Genomic DNA, 11,003 nt, shown 5'->3' with positions numbered 1-11,003 from the left:
TCAGTGAGGATCAGCCAGGTTCAGCCAACTTGAGCTGTAGAGTGGGTGACTGTTTAGGAGGCAGGGGGAACTCACCTCCAGTAGAGGGCTTGGCCCCCCCCCAAGAGTCCTCTCCCCTGTGCCCAGACCGGAAGATGGCCAAGGCCTAACTGCTCGCTCTCCCATGGTGCCCACTACTGTGGGCATTCAGCCCGGTCAGCAGCCCTGGCCACCCTCCCTAGCCATTTCTTGGGGCTCCCAGCATGTTTTCCTGCCAACTCAGGAGCAGTCTTCTGCTCTTGCACATGCTGTGCCCTCTGCCTGCACCGCCGTCTGTCCAGTCAATGACCAATGCTGCCATCAGTGCCTGTCTCAGCCAAGCTGGGGCTCCTTTATTCTCAGGGGTGGGAACCACAGAACAGGATTTATTTACACCAAGAATCCAGGCCCTACAGTCTCCAAGGCCCTGTCCGGTTGGTGCAGAAGGACGAGCTGGCCTTCCCAGCTGGACCCCTCTCCTTGCATTGATTCCACGTCACACAGTGACCTCAGCTTTGCTGTTGGTGCTCAGGTGCCGAGGCCCGCGGCTGGTGCTGCCATAGAGACTGGGGGGCTGTGGGCTGATGGCATCGGGGAGCTTCTCCACGCTCAGCTGGCGCCGGGGCGCATGAGCAGGACGTCGAGGTGCTGGGGACACCTGCGAGGCTGGGTGGCTGCGGGGGGCGGGCCGGGCCGGGCGACGGGCGTTCCAGGCTCCATACTGGCCCGAGGCAGCGAGGCCCACGTGGTGGGCATAGCCCGGTGGGGCCCAGGGGCAGGTGTCCAGCAGTTCAGGTAGGTTCTCAGGAGGCCGTGGGGCCCGCACTGGGTGGGGCTGCAGAGCAGGCTCAGAGGCAGGGAAGCGCTGATAGAAGTCCTGCGGGGCTGACTCTGTAGGGAAGGGGATGGGGTCAAGCTCTGGGCGCCTGGAGCTAGAACTCAAAGTGGGAGTTCTGTGTCTGAACACCTGGGCGCACTCACCTGCGGCCTTGAACGGAGCAGCCTTGAGGGTGGCATACTTGGCATAGTCGGGCTGCAGCGTCCTGCTGCTGCTGCCCTGTAGCCGGGGTCTGCGCGGGGGTCCGGGGGTGGCCGACCCCAGGGGCCCATTGTTGAGGCGTTTCTTATCTGGAGGGTGGGAGAGGGGTCAGTAAGCTGACCTGGGCTCTCCACCTGCGCTAGCACCTTCCACAGCCCTCTCCCCCAGGCAACGGAGCGCAACCTTGGGGATCACTCTCTGGAGAGACTGAGCAGCACCTGTCTTTTTTTTTTTTTTTTGAGACAGTGCCTCAAGCTGTCCCCCTGGGCAGAGTGCCGTGGCATTACAGCTCACAGCAACCTCCAACTCCTGGGCTCAAGCGAGTCTCCTGCCTCCGCCTCCCAAGTAGCTGGGACCACAGGCGCCCGCCACAACGCCCGGCTATTTTTTGGTTGCAGCCGTCATTGTTGTTTAGCGGGTCCGGGCTGGGGATTCGAACCTGCCACCTTAGGTGTACATGGCTGGTGCCTTAGCCGGTTGAGCTATAGGCGCCGAGCCAGCACCTGTCTTCAGAGCAGAATCTCCAGCACCTGGAACAGAGCCTAGCTCCAAATACCTGGAACCGTGGCAGCCTGCCCTAGAGGCACCAACCTGATGAATGGCTCCAGGCAGGTTAGGCTGAGCCAGGCACTGAGTCCGAAGACCTGCTGCTCCCAAGGATATGGGGGTAGCACCTGAGGAACAGGCCCAGGTGGGGAAGTGGGCACCCCTAAAGACTGAGAGGGAGGCTTCAGAGCCCAGGGCACCAAGCCACCATGCAGAACCACAGCCCTGGCCAGCAGATCCTGAATCTGGAACCTCCCACAAATTACAGCCTCTGAGACTGAAGTTGGCAAGACACATGGGAGGGTCTCAGGTCCCTTCCCAACTAGGGGAGCTAACTGGCTTGCCCGCCACCTTATACACCCACAGAGGAACCAGCTCATTGAAGCACACCCCTTCCCACATTCTGCAGCGGGTCAGCAGTGCCACCACTCGCCTGCTCACCTGTGCTGGCATGGGGGGAGCCCTCTGGAAGACCATCCCCCATCTGCACCTGGACACAGCTACCCAGGTTCGGCCCCAGAGGTGGAGGCAGGGGTTCCTGGAGGCCTGGCTGCTTCAGAAGTTCTGTCAGTGTCCTGCGGGGACAGAGCGGTGCCTCCCCATCAGCCAGGCCCTGGGTATTACAGACCAGCCCGGCCCATGGCCATGATGGTCTCACTCTCTGGTCCCAAGATAGCCACATCCAGAGCACTTAAGGAAACTAATGCTAACTAACCAGGGCCACCTTATTTTCCTAAGACTTCCCTTCCTTCTCCTTCCTGGAGCCCATTCTGAAGATCCTCCCCAGTGGAGCCTCCTCCTAACACAATCCTGCCTCTGACATCCTTTCCTCCATCTCCTCCCATAAAACCCCTATTCACCAGTCTTCAAACTGTAGGGGTGGCCTGGCCCCCCTTACCCAGGAAGCTTGCTTTACCTGCCTACCTAATTCCCCTCCTGCAGCAGGGGCTTCTACTGGGTCTGGGGACACAGCTGCCAGCACAGGCATGGAGGACAGATGGAGGGGCACAGGAAATTTCCCATGGCAGCCCAGCACCGGAAGGCTGTGTGACCTTGGACAGCCACCTCTCTCGGTACCCAGGACACCCAGCCCCCACCCAGCTGTGATAATGTGACAATGTCTGTTCAGCCCAGCTGCCTTCAACACCCAGAACCTATGATTTTCTCCTACTCACCCTGACCCTCCTTCTGGGGCTGGGGCCTCAAATGGCTGACTCATGAAGAGATGTCCTGGAGGTTTGGCTGCCACATGGCAGGGTCTGAAAATGTCCTAGTACTTCCCTGAACTGACCTTCCTGCCCTGCCCACTCTTCAGCAGCTCACCTCTGTGGTCTCATCCCCAGATGAGCACCGCCAGCCCGGCTCTCCTAAACAAATGAGTAACCGCCATGGCCCTGGGCCTTTGCACAAATTCTCTCCAGGGGCTTCCTCCAAGCCCTCTGTGATGCCTCCCCTGGCCATCAGCACCAACATGACAGAATTAAGAGACTCAGGGACAGAGCAGAGCTTGGAAAGTTACCCACACACGAACCCAAGCCCAGTTAGTTGGGGATGTGGGAGCCTAAAGCCCAGAAAGAACCCCCAGCTACTCGGCACATTAGGGGTAGGCTCAGCTCTCCCTGAGGCATCACCAAACCCACTTCCCTGTCCCCCAAAGACAAAGGCAGGCGAATGTGTCAGCTGGACTGCCCCAGCCACCTGCTACATCGTAGTGACCCTCAGCTCCCATTGCCCCCCCCTAGTCAAAGACATAGGCAGGGCTACACACACACACAGCTACCTTCACCCAGCACAAGGGACCCAAAACTCAGAAGGGCCAGCCCCATCCACGACATAGGCCAAGAAGCTCCACATCATAGAAGCAGACAGTGGCTGAAAGCAGAGGCCAGGTTATCAGCCCCAGCTCTGCCCTACAGCTGTCTGGGAGGTGGGGATGTGCAGTGCTAAGGAAGCCCTCATCCCCTGCCCCTGAGGCCCAGGAGGGGGAAGCATCCACATCTGGCCCTCCAGAGTGTGGGAGTTTCTCTCCATTGTCACCGTAGTGTCAGCAGCCCACATGCCCAAAGGGTGCTGGGTCCTGGAGAATGAGGCACAGGCCCCAGAAGTGGGGGCTGCTGGAGGCATGTGAGTATGTGAGTATGGCAGATAGGTGGGAGTTCCAGGTCTGGACACAGAATCCTAGAGTCCCCATTCCAGCTAAGGAAAGGGACCTAGGCCTGTAGACCCCACTTCACACCAGGCTCAGAACGCTGCTAGCACCTGTCCTGGTGTCAGCAACACTGGATGCTGTTCTCCATGCAGAGGGTGACCCTAACCTGCACCTGGGGCTATGGAGTGGGGCAAGTAGGGAGGCCCTCTGGAACCCAGGAAAGGAAGGTCAGGCCTGAGTCACAGCTCGGGGGGCTGTTGGAGACATGGGGGGAGGGGAAGAGCGCAGAGAGCCTTCTCTGCCCACCGCCCAAGAGGCCCAGTACTGCCCTGCCTGCCAGTGAGTCTCCCTCCCTGGCGCTAACCTTATGCCCACTGCCTGAGGCTACCAGCCCTCCAAGCAGGGAGGAGGCTTGAGTGGCCCAGTACCAAGCACAGACCAGAAGGTCAAGGGGAGTCTAGTCTCATGAAATGGGGGTTAGGGAGAGACAGGGAGGAAAGACCTGAAGGGGCGTGCAGAGCGGACCAGTGCTTTGAGAGGGGCAAGAAAGATGGACGGTCACGCGGGGTGCCCATGAGCAGTGAGGGTGTCAGGGCGTCGGAGTGGGGGTCGTGGTCCGGCAGGGCGCTCACCTGGTCACCGTGCGACGCGCGCGCGGGCTGTGCGCCCTCTCCAGGCCCAGCCGCGCCCCGATGCCTGCCAGCACCAGCAGCGCGGCGACGCCGCACACCGCGTAGACGGCCGTGTGGCTGCGCTCGCGGCCGGGGTCCCGGGGCGCGGCGGCGTCGCGGGCGCGGGCTGGCGGGCGGCCGGTCTGCACCCAGGCTGGCGTGTCGTAGTTGGAGCAGCGGCTCTGGTCGAGACGCCGCGGCCCGTCGTGGCAGCAGAAGCGGTAGCCGCACGTGCCGCAGCAGAAGCTGTAGGCGCCCGAGCTGCAGTTGAAGGGCGGGTCCCATTGGCCCATCACGTCGTAATAGCCGCGGCAGCGGTCGCCCCCGGCCGGGGCTGCGGTGCCAGGTGCCGCGGGCCCCTGCGCCTCGGGAGCCCCCGCTCGGCCCGACGGTGGCCATGCCAGCAGCAGCGCCAGCCGGAGCGCGAGCGTCAGCTGGAACCCCGGTGGATGGTGGCCGCCGCGCAGCCTCCGCGCCCCGGGCCCTGCCATCCGTGCTGGCTCTGCTACTGCGCCCAGCGCATGGCCCCACGCCGCGGCCCCCTCCGGCCCTACTCCCCCGCGCCTTCAGGGATTGCGCGGGTCCCGGCGCCCGGACGCTGGCTCCCGGCGGACGCCTCCCCAACCGTCGACCTCCTCTGGGGACCCCAGCCCCGGGTGTACTCGGTCTGGAGCTCAGGAGGCCGCCCCTCCGGTGGACGCGTTCTCCGCCAGGGCGCACCTCGGACCCGGGCCGGCTGATCAGTGCCCCTGGCTGCCCCCCGAGCTGGGCGGTGCGTCGTAGCTTACGCGGTCCCGGCTTCTCCCCGGCCCGGCGGGTGTGTGGGTCCCGGGCCTCGCGGGGATACCGCTGCCTTCCCGCCGCCCGCTCCGTGCTGCCCGCGCCCCGGCTCCGGCTCGGGCGCGGGCTCCGGCTCGGCGCGGGCTGCGGGCGGGCGGGGGAGGGAGCGAGGGGAGGAGGGCGGGCGGCGAGCGGGGGAGGAGCGCGGCCTCCAGGGCGGGAGGGGGCGCGGCCGGGCCCGAGCTGCAGGGCGCCCCACCGCGGACCCTCCCGGAGGTCCTCCCCAAGCCAGTGCTCAGAACAGGGCGCTCGCGGAGGACCTGCTTAAGGCCACCCGGACTGTTACCTCGGACATTAGAATCCGCGCCTGGAGCGTCCCTGTTTTACAGGTGCGGGGACCCATCGGTTCGCGGAAGTCAAAGCTGCTCGGAATATCCGTGGGACGGTCAGTGCCACCCTCCGTTTTCCTTTCTGGCCCTTTTGTTCTTTCTGGTCATGATGTGAGGCGGGCCCCTTCCCTAAACCGCCCCAGCGCCACTGCTCAGGGGCAAGTCCGGGTCCCTTCCTCCAGGGTTTACCCCGGGGCATGAGCCTGGGTTCCAGAACCTCCCGAACGCTGGGCCAGGTCCCGGATATCCCCGTCCCCGCGGCGATGGGCATGGCCTAGCTAGCATCCTCCAGTGATCTGCTCCCCTCCCCAGGTATGACAGGAGACTGGGCTGGCCCCGAGCCGGGCACGTACCTCCACCCCGACCCGACCTCCGCAGGACCCGGCCGGTCCTTCCACAGGCCAGGGCGGGGGTGGAGGTGGGGGGTAGGACCGGTAAAAAGACCCGACCTGGCCCGCTGCACAGCTCAGTCACGTTTTCTGAGTTGAGTTTAATTAAAGAATGTGACGGTGCTGCCGGCTCCTTGCTTTTCCCTGCCTCAGTTTCTGGTCTTAACATCAAAACTTTCTGGAGGCCAGGCGCGGTGGCTCACGCCTGTAAACCTAGCACTCTGGAAGGCTGAGGGAGGCGGATTGCCCTGAGCTCACAGGTTCCAGACCAGCCTGAGCCAAAGTGAGACCCCCCCATCTCTAAAAATAGCTGTGTGTTGTGGTGGGCATCTTGGTCCCAGATACTTGGGAGGCTAAGGCAAGAGATTTGCTTGAGCCCAAGACTTTGAGGTTGCTGTGAGCTATGATGCCATAGCACGCTACTGAGGGCGACATGAGACTCTTTCTGGAGATTCATAATCTGCCTCCTCCAGGAGGCAAGGGTCAATGTGGAACTTCTCACTGTCCAGATGGGAGCACCAGGAGGGCAAGGACTGTGCGTCCAGTTCACCCCGTGTCCCTGCAGGGCTCAGGCCTGGGTCAATACTAGAAGGGAGGGAGGACGGAAACGACTCCAGTCTCTCCTTTCTGACTCCAGTCTCTCCTTTCTGTAAGCTGAAGAATTTGGGCTCGTAGGATCCTTCTTGTTCCCCTTCTTTTCCTCCTTCCTTCCACCATCACTCAGCGACTGAGATTAGCTTATAAAAGTGGAGGAGGTGAGGGAGGAAGAGGAAGGATTTACATTTTAAGAAGGATCAAGTCCGTCCTGACACTGAGGGGCTGACAGGCTAATTTCAGGTATTAAAGGGCTAACACAGGAAGAGGGAATGGCCTCCCAGCAATACCCTGCCCCCCCCAGGGAGACTCCTCATGACCTGGCCAAAGATAGCCTGCCCCCTCCACACCCATACTTCCCATCCAACCCAGAATACCCTCCCTTCCTCTGTTAAAACACTGCTTATTACAGTTTTCAGAGGAAAAAAAATAGATGAGCAAAGGAGTGAAATGAAATTGCTTTAATCCCATCACCAGAGACACCACACTAAACTATGTCACAATTAACATGCTGTTTTGTAACTGGTTTTTAGTTTACTTTTTGCTGTCCTTAAACTTTTAGTTTGTCATTCTTCTCCAAACTTGATAATTATCCTTTTTTGGAGGATCCTTTCCTGCTTCCTTGGGGTCATTACTAGAAATAGATCAGTGGCACCACCTCTACCAAGCTGCCTTCCAGGTTGCAGGCCCTGAGGGTGGCTGCTTCTCCTCACCCTTCACACCCATTTTGGGTATCCATCTCTGCCCCCTTGAAGCTGTGGCATCTTCCTAGGTAAGGTGACTCTACTGGGTCCAGAGCAAGTCCTCTAAGGCTTTCCCTGGGTTACAGCCCCTCCTGGGCCCCTGCTGTCCTGGCACTGGGCACTCAGCTTAGACCCCATGGTGACTCCCATCAGGTCCTGCAAATATATGTCCCTCATGACAGCCAGCCATTTCTCCAATGAAGGAGTTGGATTGTAGCCCCAGTCCCACTCCCAGAGGCTGATGTCCGACCTCCAATACCCCTACCACATACACGAGGCTTCTCGAAATCCCAGTCTGATTCAGTAGTCAACTAGGAACCAGGGGGACTCACCTCTACCAAGTCTGTGCCAGCCACTCAATACCCCCTTCTCCTTGTGTACTCCTGTCCTTAGCGGGGAGAGGGGGCAAGAGAGGGCAAATGTAAAGACAGAGCCCAGTTTTTGGCCGAGTTCTGCATAAGAGGATGTAGGGATGGTGCTGCCTTGCTGATACATGACCCCTTGCCTGGACCCAAGGGTCTTTCACCACCATAGCAAGGCACCTACTTCTTACCTCTTTGGCCCACCCCACCCCCAGCCTGTGTCACCAAAACTTGTCCATTGATTCAGGCTTAAAATAACCCCTGGCATCTGCAGCAAGATGAGTCCCTGAGCCTGAAGGGCACCTGCCCTGCACCCTCCTCCCCTGTGCTGGCAGCTCCAGTGTGCAGGTGTTTGCACATGCCCTGATGAGAGGGGAGGTGACTATGAGGGCACATGTGTGTCGGTGTAGGTGCAACTTGCGCCCAAGTCCTTCCTTCAATGTCAAGCCCTCACCTGGTACTTAGCCTTAGCTGTGGAAGGCTGGGGTTCCTAAGACGTTGTGGATATTAAGGGAAGCCTGTGCCAGGCCCAAGTGACCCCATATAAATGGTGGGTGAGCAGTTTGCCAGCTCCACCCAGCCCAGCACAGCCCTGAGGGAGGAGAGGGTTTGGAATTTCCTAGAGAAACTCAAGACCCAGAGAGGGGAAGTGAGTTGCTTTAGCCAGGAGAGCAGGGTCTGGCTGGAACCTGTGCTGTGAGCCTCAACTTTCTGGCCAGTTCAGTAGAGAGAGAGCAGCTGGAGGGCACCCCCAACCGGCTGAAAGGATGCTTACCACGCCTGACCTGTACACACCCTGACTCCACCTGGGCACACAGGCTGTTTTCTCTACCTCGAATGCCCTTCCAGTCCCTGACACAGAAAGCTTCCACTTACCCTTCACTTTGGAGCCAGACTAACCAGGTTGGAATTCCTGCTCTACTAGGACCCCATTCAACCTTTGTAGGCCTGTTTTCTCATCTGCAGGATGGGCAGGGAGAAGCCAGTGGACCCCTGGCTGGAACCACCCAAGCACAGGAATCCTGGTGGGAGCCCCCATTGCAGCCAGGCTGAGAGAATGGTGACTGACTGGGATGCCATCCACCCGGGAAAAGCTTCAAAGGCCTCATTCCTAAGCTCATTTCACTTCCATTTCCTCCATGATGGCGAGTTAACCAAGAACAGACATTGTGGGAACTCTGGACTCCCGCTAGTGCAATGTCGGCCCCAGGAGGGGGTCTGGAAGGAGGGCCCACGGCTGCCTTTGTCTCCTGAGAGGCAGCTCCGGTGACTCAGGCTCCAGCTGCCTGTGGGAGGGAGGGGACGCCTGGGCTCCTGAGGTTTCGAGGGAGCGGCGGGATTGGGGGGCTGGGAGTTGGGGCTCAGCCTCCAGTCTCAACCCGGCCTGCACCCTGCGCTGCCTCCAGGTTCCCCACTCCAGACGCCACAGGTAATACCACCCCCGTATCTCCTCCTTCATGACCCTTCAAAGACCACTGAACGTGCAAATCCGGAACTAGCCACCAAGACCTCGCGCGGGAACACAGCACAGGGCTCCGCCGAGGCCCCTACAGTGAGTCGACCTGGACAGGTCTACCCTCGCCAGCCCGCCTGCTCCTGGGCCACAATTCCGAGGTCAGCTCGAAACCTAGAGCCTTCCGACCTACACCTCGCCCTAAAGGCCGGGCCATGGCCCGCATCCCGGGCCCTCCCGCTTGGGCCCACAGTCCTCAGGACGCGCGTGAAGACCGGGACTCCGTGCGGATGCGGAGGTCGGGAGCTGGCAACTGGCACCCTTGGCCTTGGTCCCGCCCCTCATCCGGTCCCTCCCGTTTTCCTCGCCCCTTGGCCTTGACCCCACCCCTTTCACTTGCCTCTGGACCCGCCCTTTTCTTTCAGTCTCTCTCTCTCCTTGACCCTGGTCCTTGGCAGTGCCGCTGCTTTAGCCCAGCATTCTCGGTTCCGGAATCCCCTCCGTTACCCGGCACTAATGGCCTAGGTGCCACCAACCGGGCCGACCGCAGAAGCCACTCATATAGACTTTCGCCTGCTCCAGAGCCGCTGGACCGACTGGATTCAATGCTGGATCACAGACTGTCTGCATTATAGGAGAGTGAAGAAGATGCTTAGGGGCCCCGGGACCTCTGTATCCCCCTACCCCTCACAGCCGCGGCGCCCCGCAGAATCCCAGGAGGAAGGCTCATGGGCCAGGAACACGGGCATCTCTTTCCTCCCGGCACCTCCCCGACTCTCCGCATGATTCTGGGCAGTTGTCCCTACTGCACCCCCATACCCGGGTCAGGACCAGGCCTGCTGCCGCCTCCCTGCCCAGGACTTTCTCTGGCCCTGGCAGGGATCACCCAGTCCCTACATGCCACATCATCTGTTTTAAACTCAAAGGACAGTTGGGGTGGCCCTTAAGAGCCCCATTTTGCAGGTGGAGAGAGGCCCAGAGCTATACCACCAGTTTCTAGGGTTGGTGCCTTATAGGGTTATCCCCGCTCAAAAAGAGGGAGGTGAGGGTCAGGCCTTCCCTGGCCTTACCAGATGGACCTCCCCACCCCCACCCTGAGCCCTTGGCTTGGGGCTGCCCGGCAGGAAGTGAAAGGGGCCGCAGGAAGCCCCAGGAGGAACCGAGACTTAAGCCAGCCCCACCCCCACCTGCAGGGCAGGGGGCGCCCTGGGGACCTGGTAGAAATCAGACCCTTCTTCAGGGAAAACTGGCTAGAAACACAGGCTAGGTCAGTTCCCACCCCCAATAAGCTGTCCTGACAGAGTCTGAGATCCCCCTTACTCCAAAGAGATCAGGTGGGAAGAAAATCTTTTGAGTAAACAAAGGGGTGGGGCCTGGCATTAAGGCCTGGCTAGGCCACTCCCAAGAGGAAGCCTGGACTGAGGACCAGGTCAGGCACATGCAGCCTAGATCTAGCCTGGTCTGGTCTGGGGTCTGAGCTAATTGTCTGTTGTATCTTGGGCCAGATCCCTTCACCTGCTGAATGCCCTTTTCCTATCTACAAATTAGATTATACAATCCCTGCTCCCTGAGGTTAAATGGTGCAGATTTTTAGGAAAGCAATTGGACCAACAGGGGTCTTTAAAAAGATCAAGGCCTTTGGTGCAGCTACTCTCCTGGAAAACAGACACACATGCAAAGATCCATGTAGAAGAAGGCACTCACTGCCTGAGTCACAGCAGCAAAAACTGAAAATAACCCAGCGCTCAAGTGGAAAACTTTACCAATATTGAAAATCTTTTTTTTTTTTTTTTTTTGAGACAGAGCCTCAAGCTTTCCCCCTGGGTAGAGTGCCATGGCATTACAGCTCACAGCAACCTCCAACTCCTGG

The 11,003-nt window shown here is 59.9% G+C and overlaps 1 protein-coding gene across 1 annotated transcript; it reads right to left on the bottom strand.

The window, feature by feature from the left end:
- Positions 1-351: 351 nt before the first annotated feature.
- On the bottom strand, positions 352-4,914 carry SHISA8 (shisa family member 8). Its single transcript, XM_003783150.3, has 4 exons — positions 4,385-4,914; positions 2,045-2,178; positions 1,000-1,146; positions 352-909 (listed from the first exon to the last, which is right to left on the bottom strand). Exons 1-4 carry the CDS (start codon positions 4,912-4,914, stop codon positions 515-517), a joined length of 1,206 nt encoding a protein of 401 aa, XP_003783198.1. The 3' UTR covers positions 352-514.
- Between the last annotated feature and the right edge of the window lie 6,089 nt (positions 4,915-11,003).

This window comes from Otolemur garnettii, unplaced genomic scaffold (genome assembly GCF_000181295.1).
Source record: "Otolemur garnettii isolate 467f Iridium unplaced genomic scaffold, OtoGar3 scaffold00007, whole genome shotgun sequence".
Lineage (NCBI taxonomy): Eukaryota > Metazoa > Chordata > Mammalia > Primates > Galagidae > Otolemur > Otolemur garnettii.
This window is presented reverse-complemented; position numbering and strand designations above follow the sequence as displayed.

What these genes read in the sequence shown, in the direction of transcription:
- SHISA8 (XM_003783150.3), bottom strand. Translation starts at nt 4,914, where the DNA reads ATGGCAGGGCCCGGGGCGCGGAGGCTGCGCGGCGGCCACCATCCACCG. An exon ending in CTCCCCCCATGCCAGCACAG is followed by an intron (nt 1,147 to 2,044) that starts GTGAGCAGGCGA and finishes CCCACCCTCCAG; the next exon opens with ATAAGAAACGCCTCAACAAT. An exon ending in TGCTCCGTTCAAGGCCGCAG is followed by an intron (nt 910 to 999) that starts GTGAGTGCGCCC and finishes CCTTCCCTACAG; the next exon opens with AGTCAGCCCCGCAGGACTTC.